Below are 18,864 nucleotides of genomic sequence, written 5' to 3' on the forward strand. Positions count from 1 at the left end.
TTAGACTTAATGCTTTAAGCTTTATTTTTTAGACATAATTATTTAGACTTAATTCTTTAGACTTAATTCTTTAGGCTTTATTCTAATTCTTTTGACTTTATTCTTTAGACTTACTAGACAATGCTACTCGGGTAGTTTTGACCCCCTGAACATCAATGAAAAGTCCCGGGTCACCGAGGCTCTCTCTCTTTCTCCCTGCTCAGGTCTGCGTTCAGCACAATGTTGCAATTTGTCAGGACAAACAACTATTTGAATGGCAAACTACGCAATCATCAACGGTGAATTACTGAGCTTCGTTTGGTATGTCGCAAAAAGCAGCAGAAAACATGGACGGGCGGGAAGGCGGTCACGCGGGAAGGCGGTAGCGCAAATGATTTGCCTGACTAAGGCCCAGTTGCCGAAACGTTGCCTCTTTATTAATAAACTTTTATTTTGCAAGTAACACAATGTGCTGGATTTCTTTCCCCATTACAGTTTAGCGTCACGTACGCCTTTCTCCTACGCACCTGGCACAGAACCTGATGTGCGGAGCACCGTCTTGATTTCTGATTTTGATTCTAAAATCATCTTAAAAATACGGTACTACAGTTGAAAATCCTTTACTTGAGTAAAATTACAAACGTACATCATCGTAAATTTGCTTCAAGTAAAAAAGTAAAAACTTCTTAATGGCCTATCAATTACACTTAATTAAACTTTAGACTCTGAAGCTAATTCACTCTTTAGCTTTAGCCCTTTTTGGCACTGTTTTTGTGCTGAATAACATCCAAAGTGTTATGATTTGGGTCAGAGCAGGGGAAGCTGTGCACAATGGAGCAGCTAACGCAAATGCTGATTAGCCTCATTTACAGTTTATCCCCTGGAGGGGAAATGGAGAGATAAGGTGGTAAGTCACAAAGTCCTTTCATTTCCTTTTTTCATATAAATAAAATTGTTGATATATTTCATAAGTAGCTTTGCCTGTACATTGCTTCCATGCACATCACCCGAAACTAGAACTTCTTGCCTTCAAATGTGTATAACACATATTTTGGGCAAAGTACACTTTTAATATGGAAAATGACAATCAAGAGACACTAGGCGAGTATGGGTGAAAATAGGTGCGGCTTAACAGGTTAATGTAATTTGGTATTTTTGATTGATGTAACATTTTCATAAATATTTATCACAGTGACTATCACACTAAACCAAGTGATCATAAAATCCTGTCATATGTAGCCTACTTTAACCATGCTGTAAAACGCAGGTACAGTGTAATTTGTGGAAATTGATTAAAGACCAAAAACTGCTTAATAGTGCCTGTTTTATTTGGTGAAGTTTGATGGCTCAACTAAGATACAGAAACTAAAGAAATCTTGACGTTTAAATCACAGTAACTACAAGGCCCTCGATGATACAAAGGAAAAGCACAGGAATTATAGCTCGGAATGTTCTGACAAATTCAAAAGAAGATTTCTGCATTTTCTATTGCTTCTCTCAACTCACAGATACTGCAAAATGTTTTATGTACAATTTTGAAATGGGACAGTAAACAAACTTTCACAATTTAGAATCAAACACAAACTAAAATACTTTATGGTTTGACATTAAAGAGCTTAGTTACTGTATTTTAAGTACACATTTAGAGCTTGTGATGGTTAATTTGCTGAATATTTACTCATCATACAGTAACACGTAAAATACACTACCATTAGTGTACCTTTGTATTCACAGAGGGACATTTTAAAATGATGTCGCTGTCTCATTTTTCTCAGTCTAACTTCATTACTTTGAAGGGCAGCATCAATGTTCTGTGAGCTATTCATTTGACATACTTTTCTTTTAGTTCTAGTAAAACAGCCTTTACACAATGCAGTGTTGTAAAAGTGTGGAAGCAACTGCCTGTGTCTCTCAGGGCTGTTTCTCTTTTATGGTTCATTATCAGGTACAACTTAATAACAGACAATAGGTCAAAAAAAAAAAATTCTTTGGTGGTAGACAAATAATTCTGGCTTTAAACATGTTATGAACACAACCAATAAACCTTCAGTCCCAATCAGTCCTGTGAGTTCTTATGCTTTACTGAGGGAACAGCAGTAAGGATTTCCACCCCTGCATCTAGATTACTCTAGTACTGAATACATTTTTCACTTGTGTGTATTTGTATGTTTGTCTAAAGTGCTCTTTCGATTAAATGTCTTCTTACAGATTAAACAGCTGAATGGTTTCTCGCCAGTGTGTATCTTTACATGCTGATCTAGATTACTCTTTTGTCTAAATGTTTTCAAACAGATTGAACAGCTGAATGGTTTCTCTCCTGTGTGTATTCTTACATGCTGATATAGATTACCCCTTTGTCTAAATGTTCTCTTACAGGTTGAACAACTAAATGGTTTCTCTCCGGTGTGAACTCTGATGTGTTGTTGTAAGATTTGTTTTCTCCGGAATGTCTTTTCACACACAAAGCACTGGTGTTTATTTCTTCTCTCAGGTCTTGCTGCTGTTCCTGACACGTCTCCATTGTTTACAGTGGTACTCCTCTCTGGTGTAGACCTGTATTCTGAGGAGAAACTTGAGTCTTGTACATCTGTGTTTCTGTATACGTGGTACTGGTCTTCTTCCGCCTCCGTCTCCATCTGTGCTGCTGAAAAGCTGAAGGGAGCTCCCCAGTATTCATCATTGTGAGTGTCAGAAAAGTGCTCCTTGTGTCCCTCAATCTCTGAGTGGAAATGTGGCTGTACGGCGATGTCCTCTCTTAACTCAGTGTCTCTTTGTTGAAGCAGTGAGGACTCTTCGATCTTCACAAAGATAACTCTGGACTCTGGGAGCTCTTCTTCCTCCAGTTTAATCTGTAGGGTCTCCTGGTTCAGACCTGGACTAGGACTCACTGAGGGGCTGTGAACACCCGCCCTGGGCGCACGGGTCACGAGCTGCTGTTTCCTCTGGTTAGCTTCTTTGGAGCGACATAATTCCTCCTCATACTCCGCTATTGTTTTTTCAAACAGCGCAAAAATCTCATCAGCAGCAGCAGCCAGGCGTTCATTCACCAAGGCTCTCAGTGTTTGGCATTTCGACATTTCAACAACGTGTTTTTAGCTTAAACTCCGAGCTAACGACACACACCTCAGCTGTTCAACAACTGCACCGGAACCACCAAGACTCACGTGCTATGCGTGTTTATTTAGCCCGAAGTCTTGACTGTCAGGCATTACTAATTTTGAGGGATTAAAGGTTCAAACAACGGAACTCCTTCATACAACTACCCAATAATTCAATATTTTAATGATTCACATCACAATAAAGTATATTCATTGCATCAATTATTTGATCACACAAATGATTTACATGTTTACATTAATATGACCGTTCTCTTGACTAAACAAGGGATATACAGTGCTACATGTTTACCTTTAATAACTTTACCCCAGTCCGCGAATAAAGCATAAAGTTGCGCTGTCACATTCAGAGCCTGAGAGCTCAAACCCAGGGAATAATAAACCCACGCGTTCAGTTGACTGCGTTGCTAAGGGATGCTAACACGCTAACGCTAACCACACCGTTCCGTTTTAGCTCTCCCAAACCCAGCAGTGAGTCAAAACCACAGAGAAGAAGTGCCGAGGAGAGAGGCTTGTCCCGCCCTTAAACGCGCATTCAGCCGGCCCAACGTCCCTCATGTTTGTCATAATAGGAAACAGCTTTGATCGGCACCAAAGCTAATCGGGACTCATCAAGGAAGCAGCGGTGGATCGCCTGGCTTCATGACTAACGTTACACCTCTGTCACCGGACGAGTTACGAAAGAGAAAGCTTGCAGTTCATGTTTCGCCAAGAAGTCAGTGTGACGTCTTTTATTCCGTCTTGTTCGTACCTTTTCCACTACGAGAAGAGGAATATGTCCAGGTATAACATTTACAGCCTACTGGACTGGGTTTACGGCGGAGTGGACCCCAAATTCGAGGGCAATGGGGGCCGCGACTGTGCCGCCTTTCTTGCGCCTCGACAGCGGCTAATCGAGACTCTCATTATCGTCTTTTTATCGTGCGTGGAAGTTGGCGTGGCGTTGAAGAATATCCACGTGTCTAAAGACCTCAAAGTGATCGGGAAAGACTGCATAAAAGCGAAGCAGGACAGCATGGGAAAGAACCTGTTGCTGGTTGGATTGTGCATGACTTTTGGGATCGAAGTTGGGTTCAAATTTGCCACAAAAACGGTCATATATCTACTAAATCCCTGTCATGTCGTGACCGTAGTTCAGGTAAGGATAAACAAGTGGCTCCTCCCTTTCGTGTATTTGTATTTGTTCAAGCATACTACATACTACTGTTACTAAGGTTCTCTTCTCGGCCAAACATCCGGATTACAGACAGGTACAGTTGTTATTCACGAACACATTGTCACTGTACTTCCCAGACTGTATTAGTTACGATATGCTTATAAATAAGGCTTGGACGATATTGACCAAAACTATTATTTCAATGCTACAGGAATGTGCTCAAATGTGGGCCTAAATGTAGGGTGAGATTCAAGTGTGGCACAAAACGTGAATGGACCAAGAATGAATTAGAAAAGTGCAAAAATATAACTTTATACTCTTGTTTGGAAAAGTATACAAGAGTGATACGATCAAGTTTTTTCAAATATATCAAAATGCATACAGTATACAATGTAAATTAGTATTCTCATGCACTCTCACGGGGCCATTAACGTATATGAGAACTCTGAAAAATGATACTTGGTGTAGATGGAGTGCTCCCCCCAGAGATTTATGTGTTCGCTGATGGTTGGAAACGCCCTTGGTGATGTGTGACCTCAGTTAAGGTGATCTACGGCAACATCATTCACTTTGTGTTGAATACATGTTGCATGAAGTGGTACACCCAGATATATGGCCAAACCAAATGTAAATCACAGGTCACTACTACACTTTATAAGCTGAAAAGCATGTGTGCAATCTTCTCAGTGAAAATCTAAGTCAGGTCTTCTAGATGAATAGATTAGAGTAGAAGCTTTGACAGGAGACGTGTGGTACTGGAGTGTTTGCAGTGTGTCTCTTTTCTGCGGTTTCTTCTCTAAAAGACTGAAATTGGATTGTGCATGAATTAGTCAAGATGATTGTTTTAAGGTCTTTTATTACAGTCATTGTAGCCCTGCACTCCACTCATGATGTCAGGCTCCAACTGATCATGGGTGTGGTCCCAATTGTGAGCAGTAGGAGAACCAGATGTGAATTCAAATGTAATTGGCAGATTATCTCCTCTGCCCTGGGCGTTGCAGTGTTTGACATTCAGTGGAACATATCTCCCTGATGAAAATAGATTATTCTTATTTTTTATTTAGAAAGGACCACTTAATTTGACCAGGAACTTAAAATACTTAATGTTCTCTCATTCAAATGATCTAATAGATCACATTTCCTCTACTTTGTGACCAGCTTTAAGAAAATGTTTTGAATAATAGAGTAAAAGTGAATAAACCCTAACAATAATAATATTATTATTATTATTATTATTATTATTATTATTATTATTATGATGTATGTTTACGTAAATGGCGAGCTATAAAAGCGTTTACATTCTGGGTTGCTTTATATTGGCAGTATAGATTGAACTGAAATATATTTTTTAGCATAAAAATAAATATTATTACCTGAATAATTAAGATTATTAATTAACCAAATAATCTTAATCTCTAATCTGGCCAAAGGTAGCCCCCTCTGTGTATAGATACAAGTTAAAAAGAAATTGGAAAATCAAAGGCTCAATAATAATCACAGAAGCAACAACAGAAACTTAAGTTTGGGGGAATTTATTACACTGCTTTTCTTGTTTTCTTTTCTCGGTTTGAGCAGGAAGAGTCAGAACAATTGCCTGGCCAAAGACTAAACCTGGTTTTACAACTCTTAACAGGATGTAGGAGGGACTGTTTACTTATAACAAGTTAAGTCCCAGAAGCTGCGGTTTAACAGAAGGATAATTAACCATGCAAAAACAACAGCTCCAATTACATATGATTCTCGCAGTACACTTCCCAAACAATTTCATTTATATACACAATCTTATCTTGTGCCTAGCTTTTGACTATTACTAATCAAATGCAACAAGTGTGTCGGTCTTCACTCCTGTGTCCAGTCACTCAAGACTTTGACCTTGTTGCGTTTCATTTGACAACACAGACGTCGGTGTTGTTCTCTTCTCGGATCAAGAACAGACACATAAGCACAGACCGGCAGACCATCCCGGCTGCAATGTCCGGTTCACTCTCTGCATCCTCACGACAAAGTAGCACTGATGATGTAAGAGGCACTGGACGTTATGTGACACTTTATTATAGATTTACTTCCTGTCCTGAATTATACAGATAACCCGTTTCGTAACACAACGGTAGAAGGGCTGTGGCACTAATCACATTTGTAATTGCTTGAGATTCAGTCATTTCTAATGGTCAGTGGTGTGGTTGGGTCTTTTCAAGCAGTAAAAGCTTGTGGTTTGGAGCGGAGTTGAGAATTTGGAGGAAGAAATTCAAGAGAAAAGTTAATTGGTAATAATTTAATTATAAGTCTGCATTCTTTATGTTAAGGAAATTCATGTTGGAATAAATGTGTATTTGTTTGTTTTCAATAAGACGTATAAAAAAGATTCACATTATTGTTGGGTTTGCCCTGTACAGCCAAAACGACACAAAAAACAGTTCCAGCTTTAGTGACATCTCTGTTGAGTCATCTGGTTTAGAGCTCTGAGTATGATACTGTTATTACTTTATGCCTCTTCTAAAAAGAAGTTGGCAACTTTGCGTTTTGAAATGATGTGTTGAATGTGTAAAGTAGGAGTGAAGCAAGTGGGCCCCCAGATATTAAAAACTGCAGACAGCCAGCGCGGTCAGAAAGTCAAAGTCTACACTTGCTCATTAAACTGAAGATCATGTTCTTTTCAAGTTGAACTGCTCCTAAGCCACTTGCACTTTGACACAGGGCAAAATGTTGTGTTGTGACATTTTACGTACACAAAAAAGTACAGAATTAATACGTTTACGTTGGAGAATCAGAATCAGAAAAGGTTTATTGCCATTGCTAATGAACAAAATTCACAAACATAGGAACTTGCTTTGGTGATTTGGTGCAACATAAAACGATGAACAATGATAAAACAACCCATTTAAATTTAGGTTTACTATGTACACAAAATATACAGTTAAATTTACATATGTAGTGCAGAAAGTGAACAGTGCAGTGGGTGATTAAATATTAGTTAAAGTGACAGTGTTTAAGAAGTGTTCATGAGTCCAACGGCAGAGGGAAAGAAACGGTTCTTATGGCGGGAGGTACTGGTCCGGATGGACCGTGGCCTCCTGCCAGAGGGGAGTGGCCTCCTGCCAAAGGGGAGTGGCCTCCTGCCTGAGGGGAGTGGCCTCCTGCCTGAGGGGAGTGGCCTCCTGTCTGAGGGGAGTGGCCTCCTGTCTGAGGGGAGTGGCCTCCTGCCTGAGGGGAGTGGCTCAAATAGTCTATGTCCAGGGTGAGACTTGTCGGTTGTGATCCGACCTGCACGTCCCAGAGTCCTGGAGACGTACAGGTCCTGCAGAGATGGAAATCTGCAGCTGATCACCTTCTCAGCAGTGGTCACCATGCGCACGCTTTTTGTGAAAATGGTAAACAAAAGCCAAGACCTAATCCTGCTTGATCTTGAAAGCTAAGCAGGGCATACTCTTGTTAGTACCTTACCTTAGTCCTTAGGCAAGACATTTCACCTACATTACCGAGTATGGATGAGGTGTGTGAATGGCAGGTGGTGGTTGGAGAGGTCGATGCAACTAGGCAGCCTCGCTGTTGTAAGTCTGCCTCGGGGTAGCTGTGGCTACAATAGTATCTTACCACCATCACGTGGGGCGTTGTATTGCATTGACTCATGTGGTTGTGTTTCCTGTGGGCCTGTATAGTTTCCAAAAAAGTGAATTCTTGAAAGTTTAAACTTGAAGGTGGGTTATTCATAACTTATTACAAGTTTGTAAATAACTGTGCAAAGTAAACAAGTTATATTTAATCTAGCTCACACACTATGGGTGCAGTACTGTAGATCTGACAGCACATGTATCCATGATGAGCCAGGGCCACTGGCTTGTACAACATCTTCCCAGTAAATTGCTTTTCAGTAATTCTTGGCCCAGCTTTTGCCTCACAGGTAAATACAGTATTTTCAGCTGTGCAACACATGCAATGTCAAATTACAAGCTACATTCTGGAGAGCAATTTGGCCCTGAGCTGTTACTGTTACTATGTCCGTTCCTAAGATTACAACAGGAGTTTTAAAACAGGCTATTTGCTGTTTTTCAGAGAGAAAGGTGCTTGTTCCCAGGAGCACTGGCTGAGTTAGTCAAAGTCAGACTTGAATCTATCGACATGAACATCTCTCACACTTTAATGCTTTCATTTGACAGTCCTCCTGAGATAAGTCTCATCTCTCTGAACCCTTTTGCTGATGTGATTCTTTGAACTATAAGCTTGTTAGGAAGCACTTTACATTTGCCCAAAGGCTCCTTCCTTGTACAAGACTGTTACATTATCATAAAATGTAAAGCAAATTGTTCCCTTTTCAGTAATAGCATTTTCAGCATAATCTTGCAAAGTGCCAGGGCTTTTCAGTAATGACCACTTCCATGTGATAATGGATTAAATGGATTAGTTATTGTCTTATTCTTTTTCTTCTCTACAGATTTTCCTCCTGGCCTGTCCACCATGTAAAACTGCAATGATTGTCTTCAGGTAAGTTGTCAGATGTATCTTAATTGTTACTAACTATAATTCTATTATTTTTCATCACATTAACCTCTACTATGATTATGTATAACCTGGATCCTTCAAAGCTTCAGGGCCACCTGTCAGGAGCAGGGACACATCTTGAGCTCTGAGCTGGGCTAGGCCTGCCTTTGTAGGAGAATTTTGTCCTGTTGTTTCATTTTATATATCAGGTCACCTGAATGAAACCGACATATCAAGTTCCACAGTCACGTAGACCAAACTATGACCCGGGGTCAAATTATGGCCCTCAGACCTCTAAGTGAATTAGCCCACATTACCATAAACAGATGCTCTTAAAAAGCCGCTCAATTCTGCTGGAAAACGGCTTGCAACACTGATCTCCCCTTTTGTTCCCTCTTGTTATTGAAACTATAAAAATGGAGTTCTACCCCGATTCTTCCGATTTCCATCCTCAAACTGATTATTTGATGAGTTGGGGAAAAGGTTTTTGGGGTTTACCGTGTCTTTAAAATGACTTCCCTGGCTTTACTGGCAGATGACAAATGGAAACTATTGAGAATCTAATTGCAATAACATTGCAAATTGTTCAGCTCTACTTTGACTTTACAAACATAACACAGAAGCACCAAAGAAGTCGAACAGTGACTTTAAAGAGGATGGTTAGGACTGACGTCATTCCTGTGCAAATCTGAACTTTGGTGCATTTCAATTATAACTTATGCAGACTTGTTGTCTTGGGAGTTGTATTCTAATTAATTTATCTGCAATTACACATTGATTTCTTACACATTTACCACAGTCAGGGCTGTTAGTTATTCCCAATAAACGACTGTGTTTTACCCCTGAGACTTGGTCGAGTCCAGGCAGAGTGACTTTGACTTGACGGGCCCCGAGGGAATCGCACGGGGAGCAGCTGGAGCAATATCAAAGCACTCTTTTGTTCTGAACTCACCACAAAGTGACCAACTCAAGTGGCATTGCAACTTTGAAACTGTGGGGGCTTCAGACTGCGGACGTGAGGGAGTGGAGTTTACAGGATGCAGTGGCATTTCACAGGAACACAGTGTCACATGCCACTATTTTACATTTGTCCTTAGGTGTGATGGGTGCTGCTGACGCAATGTAACTTGTATTGTGTAAAAACAGTATGTTCTATTCTGGTTTAAAGGTGCACTATACAACTACACACTTGCTTTGCTGGAATGGAATGCTCCACCGTATGGCAATAAATGTTTCTGGATGACATTAGGTGTTTTTTAGTTTAAAAATAACTTTACAATACATTTGCACAGCGAGCTCATTTCTCAAAAGAACTGATTTACCAACAGTCTGTCTGTATGTGTAATTTCAATGCCGTACTGTGAAATATCCCTTAACAAAGCAATAACGGCTGCATAGAGACGGGCAGGCGACATACCCTCCACTAGAAAAGTTATGGCTGTGTACCTTTTCATTAGATGTAAACAGTGTGTAGCCGTGGCCTGATTTTGTCACAGTTATTGCTTGCACAATATACTGAATTAAGTTAAAGCCGGCGTCCAACCTCTGCCAGACTTAGACAGTAGTCTGTGTGAGGGAGGCACCAAAGGGCCAAATGTGGTCCTTAAATCCTGAAAATTGTGATTCTTTTGTGTGGGATATGCCTGAAAATGTTCCTTTGTTGCAATGATAATACTTTGAATAGTATTTTTGTTAAGGTGGGGAAAGAAACCAAAGGTTGTCTGGGTCAAGAGAAGTGTATTATTGACAATGGGGTGTTATGTATTGTTAGTAATGAATGTAAATGTCTTTGTTATTCCCTTTAGCTGTAGGACCCTTGTCATGCATTTAGCACACACAGTGCCATGGTCAGGTCACAAAACATTCTTGTGCGTCAGTTCCAGATGTTATTGGCCGTCCATGTATGCTGACATTCACAAATACTGTGCAACATGTCCTACCTGTCAGAAAACATGTCCAGTGCGCAAGTCTGACCGTGCCTTTTTGCAGCCTCTTCCAGTTATCTCCACTCCCTTCCGAAGGATTGCGATGGACATTGTGGGGCCCCCTCTTCCAGCAGCAACTGGGAATTTCATCCATCAAAACCACCCCGTACCACCCACAGACTGATGGACGAGTTGAGAGGTTTAATCAGACGTTGAAGCGAAAGCTCCAGAAGTTTGTGGATGATACCGACAAAGACTGGGACTGTTGGCTACTCTTTGTTTTGTTTGCCTAATGAGAGCTCCCACAGGCGTCAACTGGATTTTCTCAATTTGAGCTGTTATATGGCTGGGATGTTCAGGGGCCATTGTACCTTCTCCGCAAACAATGAGAGTGTCCACCAGCACGACAAAGTGACCGGAGCATTGTCAAGTTTGTACTTTCAATGCGAGAGAGACCAGAAGACCTGGTACGACCGACAAGCCCGCAGTCGTGAGTTCCAGCCAGGTCAGAAGGTGCTGCTTCTTCTGCCAGCCTCATAAACTTTTGGCAAAATGGCAGGGCCCGTACACTGTCACCCGCAAGATGGGGCCAATCACCTACGAAGTCCGGCATCCAGAGAAAAAGAAGTCCAGACAGACGTACCATGTCAACCTCCTGAAGGAGTGGAGAGAGCGTCCAGTCCAAGCTCCAACAAAAGTCCTGTTGGTCAGGAAAGTTGATGAAGATGAGGACGGGGAAGTGCCGGATATGGGACTGGAGGGACTGACCAACACGGCTACCCCTGTGCTGGTTCATCTCCCTCCTGAGCAAGCCACACAGTTACTCCAGACCTTCAAGGAAGTGTCCTCACCGTTCCGTGCCAGTCCTGGAAGAACTAGAGTCATGGAACATGTCATCCGCCTGAAGGAGGGTCGGCCGATTCTACCGCGGCCGTATCGTGTTCCACAGCAGCTTGTTGGGAAGCTCCAAGATGAGATCCAAGAAATGCGGAGACTGGGAGTCATCGAACCCTCCAAATCTGAATGGAGCAGTCCTGTAGTGATTGTGTTCAAGAAAGACGGATCACACAGGATATGCATTGACTTTCGAAAGCTGAACTCTGTGTCCGAGTTTGATGCATACCTAATGCCAAGGATCAATAAACTGCTGGAGAAGATTAGTTCAGCCTTTACAAAGGATACTGGCATGTGCCCCTCGAGAAGTCCTCACGGCCCTACACAGCATTTCAAACACCAACTTGACTGTTTCAGTTTACTGTGATGCCGTTCGGGCTGCATTGAGCACCCGCCACATTTCAACGTTTGATGGATCGAGTTCTCCAGGGGTGTGAGCTATTCAGCGCGGCTTATCTTGACGATGTCCTCGACGATGTCGAGACCTGGGAGGATCATGTCCGACATCTCTCCCAAGTCCTGAAACAGATCCAGCGAGCCGGTCTTACGCTGAATCCGGCAAAGTGTGAGTGGGCTCGGCAGGAGACACGCTACCTCGGCTACCAGATGGGCCGAGGGGAGGTGAGGCCTCACGTCGACAAGGTCGAGGCTATCCTGAAATCTCCGAGGCCACGAACCAAGAAAGAGGTGCGTTCCTTTCTTGGGTTAGCTGGATGGTACCGACGGTTTGTGCCACAGTTTGCAACCATTGCCACTTCGCTTACTGCACTCACCGCCAAAGACAAGCAAAACCCAGTCGTCCGGACAGAAGACTGGCTTTACCACCCTCAAAGCCCACCTGTGTTCATCTCCGGTGTTGAAGAGTCCAGACTTCACCAAGCGCTTTTTAGTACAAGTGGATGCCTCTATGGTTGGCCTCGGAGCAGTCCGGCTCAGGGGGGAACCTGGACAGGAGCGTCCATTATATACCAGAGTCGCAAACTACAGTCACATGAGACCCGCTACTCTGCTGTTGAGAAAGAGACACTATCAACACTATGAAGGATCACAATAGTCGCCTAAACAGATGGTATCTTGCACTTCAGCCCTTCAGATTCTCCATCCAACACTGTGCCGGCAAGATGAACATTGTAGCGGATTACTTGCCCAGGTTGCCCCACAGTGTCAACCTTCCGGAGGGGAGGGATAATGTGACGGAGCCAGTCCATCTCTAATTGTATTCAGCCTTTGTTTACTGATCAACCGAGCGCCCTGTCCAACACACACTCATTCATTCCCTGCTTCCCCCTCTGTTTCAGTCATTCGCACCAGACGCACCACACAAATCTTTCCCCGCACTGCTCCGACATTAATCCACCAAGGATGCACACACGCGTTAGGTTAATTCTAGTCATATACACCAGTTCTTACCTTGTTTTGTCTCGCAGCCTCCCGCTGCAGATGCGTTGCGTTGGGCTGAAACCGAGCCAGTACTTCCTGGTAGCTTAATTGGGCGCTGTTCGCGCCGTGGTGCTGACCATGTGACACCGGTTATTTTATGTATTTCTATTGCTTTATTTTGAACATGTATATGTAATTATTAATGTCTTACATTGTAGGAAGATGCCACAACAGTTGTCAATTTATTGGGGGATTTATTAATCTAAATATTTTGCTCAGTGGGAGGGGCAAGTGGGGGATAAAGGAGAGCCGCTCTTGGCTGGGGTGTGAGTCTGTCACCGACAACAGAGCGGGTAACGGTGTGCTGAGAGCGTCTGAGGAGACGTGACGCGAGTTAAAGTTGAACTTCATGTCTTAACTCTGGAAATATATGTATTTTTGGACATTCTTCCTCACTGTAAATATTTTTGCACTGTTTTTCACCATTTTCGGCACAATAAATCCACCTGAGCACTTGAAATCCGAATCTGCCATGTTTTTGAAAGGGAGCCCCGCTACATGGCACTATAGATGTGCTCATTTTAAATTACGTATACTATTATTGACATCTTGTTTCACTGTGTATAACTCAATTATAAATGTTTATGAGTAGATTAAACAAGCAGAGCTGATTTTCAGGATAAAAGTCTAGAGGCCAGCAGACAGACTGAGTGGGGCTTATTCAAACTGACGCTGCAGCAGCACTGCACTTTCCCCAATGACCTTGGTTGTCACAACAGTTATTTTGACTGCTTTGATGAAAAGAGCAGTCACATGAGATAGATGGAGGTCCACACTTGGGTTTTATAAATGGCAACTTTTAGAGTGATGGCTACTTAAAACGAACATTCGTCTTGAAGTTCGGAGTGCAGCGCTGCAACTCAAAATAACCAATGTGTCACTCTCAGTCAGTCACAAATGATGTGAAATTAGAAAGGCCCAACAATCTGTACTAGAGATAACAAACTCTCTATTGACCGCTGTGATTTTCTCATTTATGGGACATTTTATTGTTTTGTAGCATCTTATCAAGGGACAAACTGTTTAGAGACTTTGCAACCACAAGCAGTAGACAAGAACTTGTTTTTGTTTTTGAGATATTGAGTATGTAATGTATTTCAAATCTATTTACAAATGATCCATGTTCTGTGCAATAGTCATCATAGCATTTACCGGCACATTTTATACCAATTCCTGGCTAATTGCTATATTACAATACTGTGGAAATCAAAATGTATGTCCCTCACAGACCCCTTCTCAATATTATTTGAAGTAATTGGTGAATTCAGATTGTTTCCAACACTACGGCTGCCTTTTCGTTTCTTTTTGACAACATATATCCCACAGAAGTTTCTCATCTTTTCTTTTGCAGGTTGCAGATTCACATGTTGAATGGTGCATTACTGGCCCTAATGTTTCCCGTGGTAAACACTAGACTGGTGAGTAATACGTTTTTTGTCACCACATGTTAATTAGTAGACCAAGTAATTCCATTTTGCTTAGGGTAACTATTTGTGTGCTTAAAAATGAGGATTAAAAAGACACACCATTTGAAGCCGCAAAAGCAAAACTAAGAAAGGCTGATTTTTTTTGTGGCATTCACACAATTCTGTTTGAATTAAAGAAAAAAATATTCACCGGCTTCAGAATATGTTCTTTTGGCATTTGGAAGCTCTTCTGAAAGGTGTTTTAAAAGGTGAGGTGCCTGATTTGAACACGCAATAGCTTTCATATTTTGTTATTTTATGCATTCAGAATCTGAGGAATACACGGCATTCCAAGCCACAGGATGGTGGATTATGGTTTTGTTTCAAGACATCACTTTGGCTACTTATGTAAACACTCCTAACAGTGAACTACGACACATTTGGAAATACCTTCCCAGCTCTACTTTTCACACATTCTCTTTCAAACTGTTATAATCGTACACTTTGTCCCATTTTCATCAGCGCATGTTCCAGGAATGTGTGCCTTCCCAGATCAGAGATTGTCAGATGTGCTGATACAGGCAGCTCTGAGCGCAGCTTGGCTCTTCCCCTCAGCCGTCTCAGAGTCTGCAGATCAGTCACGGCTCTCCTCTTTATAAATTCACTCGCAGTAGTGTAGACAGACCACCACAGATGGGCTTCCTCTAGCTCAGACTATTGCTTGTCAGCCTCACATCACTAGAAATTTTGTCTTTTCAGCTTCAATTTAAAAAAAAAAAAAAGCTTCCTCTTTTGAGAAAGATCCCCAAGTTCCCATATTGGCTGATGATGCCAACCGATATATTGGCCGGGCCCTAAATTGGAGCGAGTCTGTCGTTGTGCATTGTCTTTAAATCCTCTTCCACACCTATGTAAATGTATCCATGTTGTGACGCCAAATCAAATAAATAATTCAATAATTTATTCTTTCCTCAGCTGCCGTTTGAGAAAGAGATCTACTATATCCAACACTCCATGCTGTACGTGGTGCCGCTGTACCTGTTCAGGAAAGGAGGTATGTGTGAACAGGCTAAAAGTGGCCAAGTAACATTTAACCTTGTAATTTGAGGCACTCCCTGAAGCTATTTTCTACCATGTTTAACCTTTGGCCTCATGACATGCAGAGCAAAAAGCAAGCTTGCAGTTTAACAACATATGGACACGGGGGAAGTTTATTACCACTAAGCGAGGTGCATAATATAAATCAAATGCCAAAAATGACACATGAGTTTACATTTGCCTCATTGAAGTACAGCCCTAGGGCCCACAATAGAAAATGCATTTAAGCTGTAACAAGGGTGTGTATAACAGTATTTCACCACTCCTTCCTGTCTCGACCTGTGGTTATTAAAATTACATAAAGAAGAGAAGTACATTCAAATAAGAACTAGGAAGTTGGAGAATGAATATGCACTACAGATATAGTACTTGAACTTGCATTCGTCTTGGGGTTTGAATGCATGCGTGTTTTTGCAGGTGTGTACAAGGCTGAGCCCCTGGGGGACGTGTGGTGGGCGCTGCTCTCCAATGGCATCCTCTTCCTGTACCACTTTCTCTTCCTGCAGCTCCTCGGCTTGGTACGATACTGCCCTCTGCTGCTCAAACATGAGACCTCTCCGCACACTGTCAGAATAGTTCCACAGAGCATATCAGTTAGGAAACCATTAAAGCTTACATGTTTTGTTAAATGTATGTGTAACTAATACTCATGTTGCAATATTCTTGTCTAATTCACATATTTCATATTAGTAATAATTATGCAGTAAATGTGAAATTGCTCTTCATTGGTTTCCTGAAGCCACTATGAGAATTAAAGTGTGGATGGCATAGTAATTAATTACAGATAAGTTTGTTTTCTCCACTCAGAAACAATTAGACCTGTGAGCCAGGGCTGTCTGTGGGCCAGACTATAAAACTGCAGCACTTTTTATCCAATACCCACAAACAACTCACTATGGTACTAGTCAACAGAAATCTATTGTTTCACTGAAGTAATTAAAAAAATAGGCTATGAAAACAGGACAAAGGGAGAACTAAGCAAAGACAAACCCAGTGTCATTCAAGAACCAGGCTTGAAGTGGTGCAAAGCATAGCAGTAGTGACTCATGGGCTTTTCTTACTCATTCCAGTTGAACACTTGATTTCATTTTCATAAAGGTCTGAGTTATTTAGTGTTGATGTGGTTTGTGCGTCTTTGCAGGTCACTGAGGTAAACCTAAACAACATGCTGTGCCCAGCTGTGTCCGACCCCTTCTACGGGCCGTGGTATCGGATTTGGGCGGTGGGACACCAGACCCTCCTGACCCTAATTCACGGGAAGATTGTGACCTTCGTCTCCCAGCACTTGGGCTCGGCCTGCAGATACATGCTAGACACTGTGCGGTTGCGAGGCAAGAAAGTCGACTAAATTCAAAGGTGTTTGTGGATGAGGGGATTTTAAATTATGCTTTAAGACAACAATATTTTTTTAAAGTCAGCAAGTTTGCATCACTGTTTGTGTTGCTGGCGTGCATAAAGGCTTGCATGCAAATGTTATAGGAATTATACCGGTAAGTGTGATTGCAAATTTTATAAAGTATTTTTTTAAATGTTTTTGAGTTTCTCAAGACTTCTTGTAAATGTGAGTAGCGTAATAGGAGAGGGAAGGGGATAATGTTACAAATTTGTTTGTTTTAAAAGCTTAAACTGCCATTTCATTTGTCTAAAGACTTTGCTGATGTGATTCATCATGTTTGTTTGTTTTTTTTGTTAATCGCAAGCCGATCTTAGTCTTGTAGTTTTTGTGTGAATTTTTCAATGAATGTTCACTTTTTTAATGTTGCAATGACTGAAAGTAGTTTCATGTTTCATTGTGTCCATATGTTCCACCGTGTATGTGTACACCAGGGGTGCCCAATCTTTTTTTCACACAGGGCATAGGCCGCATTTTGAAAGTTATACTGAGCAGAGGGGCACAAACAACCCGACAACATGCAATTTGTCAAATGACAAAGTGAATAATTCGAAATTTTGCATTTGACATTTGACAGGAAGCCGGAGGGCCAACAAACATTGGTCTGAGGGTCGCCTTTGGCCCCGTGCCGTAGTTTGGACATGCCTGGTGTACACAGAGGCTTTATGGCACCTTTCATTCCGATCATTCCAGTTACAATATTCAGGGGACATAATACATGAAGATATGCAACTGTGAAAGACAATGTATGGATTTACAATGGGATGTTAATACCTTTGAAGACATTTTTTAGAGCCATTCTGACCAGACAGCTGTTTGTGTGTTGGAACAAATGTTCTATGCTTGTTTTTATCAACAGCCCAGTCTTGGCTAAAAAATGTCATTTATATACATATTTAGGACACTTGAACCAAAATTACAGGGTAAACCGAATCCTGTCCACTCGGGCAGCACAGGTCGGCTGTTGCATTTGCATGTAGTCACCTGAAGCATTTATTAAGTACACTTTATATAGTATAACTCAAAACTATAGTAGGTGAATTGTACGTCATTTATCTCTGAGGGCTTTGTGTCTATTACTGTAGCATATATTGCACTGTAAAGAAGGGATGTTTTATATGTGTGCTGTATTCACCATTAAAGTGGTTCATTTGGTCAATTTGGTCTGTTGTTTTTAAATTTGACATTTTACATAAGCATTTGTACCTGTAGACTAATTTGTTCAATCTGTTCAACAATCTCATTAGTAAAATGCACCAAAAAAAAGTGTTGCGTGTGAAATCAAATGCATGTGAGTGCAGCGAGTTAATTGACTTTAGTTCAATTATGAGGGGCCAGAGGGCTCATGTGAATCTGTATTATTGCATATTCTATTTCCAGATATGTGGTCAGCCATTTACATCCTATCCCTGTAGAAGCCCATGCCTCTGCAGTCATCAGCCTACACCTGGTTTACCAAACTAAACATCTTAAAATCCTAATAAAATCTTAGTAGCTGTGCCTGCCATGTAATGCAGTTGTGTGGTTATACTCTGGCCATCACTGTGAAGTCTTCACTTGTGGACTCCTGACCCTTTAGTGATGAAACTCCACGGTACAAACATGAATGTCAGTGCAAATAACCTTGTTTATTTAGCCCATTTCAGTTTGAGTTATAGCAGCATTTGTATGTTTACGGATACATTTTTACAAGGCTTGAGTGGGGAAAAAAATCATTATGTAAAGCCTAATGAGAATATTGCCAGAGTAACACTTGATCTGCATCTGACACTAACAGTGCAGTTCTCTGTTAGAGGGACTGAAGAGCTACGTCGATGAAACGTCTGCAAACCCTTTTTCCAGTTGACAAATTCAGTTTCAACATTCAATTCCAATTTTCTCCTACATCATACTGATGTGAATATAGGCAAAACAAAGAGACAAAAGGCCAAGACATTTTTGCTTTACAATGTATTTTGTAATTTTTATTGAATAAAAGACT

At 41.4% G+C, this 18,864-nt stretch overlaps 1 protein-coding gene across 1 annotated transcript; it reads left to right on the top strand.

Moving 5' to 3' along the window:
- Nucleotides 1-3,506: 3,506 nt before the first annotated feature.
- On the top strand, nucleotides 3,507-18,042 carry LOC140360997 (transmembrane protein 164). Its single transcript, XM_072446551.1, has 6 exons — nucleotides 3,507-4,233; nucleotides 8,681-8,730; nucleotides 14,338-14,404; nucleotides 15,368-15,446; nucleotides 15,908-16,008; nucleotides 16,632-18,042. Exons 1-6 carry the CDS (start codon nucleotides 3,796-3,798, stop codon nucleotides 16,836-16,838), a joined length of 942 nt encoding a protein of 313 aa, XP_072302652.1. The 5' UTR covers nucleotides 3,507-3,795; the 3' UTR covers nucleotides 16,839-18,042.
- The last annotated feature ends 822 nt before the right edge of the window (nucleotides 18,043-18,864 follow it).

The sequence above is a fragment of the Eucyclogobius newberryi genome, unplaced genomic scaffold, assembly GCF_026437365.1.
Source record: "Eucyclogobius newberryi isolate DKJ021-1_F unplaced genomic scaffold, fEucNew1.0.hap1 SCAF_15, whole genome shotgun sequence".
Taxonomy (NCBI): Eukaryota; Metazoa; Chordata; class Actinopteri; order Gobiiformes; family Gobiidae; genus Eucyclogobius; species Eucyclogobius newberryi.

Excerpts from the sequence above, each read along its gene's own strand:
- LOC140360997 (XM_072446551.1), top strand. The coding sequence starts at position 3,796 with ATGTTTCGCCAAGAAGTCAGTGTGACGTCTTTTATTCCGTCTTGTTCG. Across the intron at positions 8,731-14,337 it reads ACTGCAATGATTGTCTTCAG|GTTGCAGATTCACATGTTGA; the intron begins GTAAGTTGTCAG and ends TTTCTTTTGCAG. Across the intron at positions 16,009-16,631 it reads TCCTGCAGCTCCTCGGCTTG|GTCACTGAGGTAAACCTAAA; the intron begins GTACGATACTGC and ends GCGTCTTTGCAG.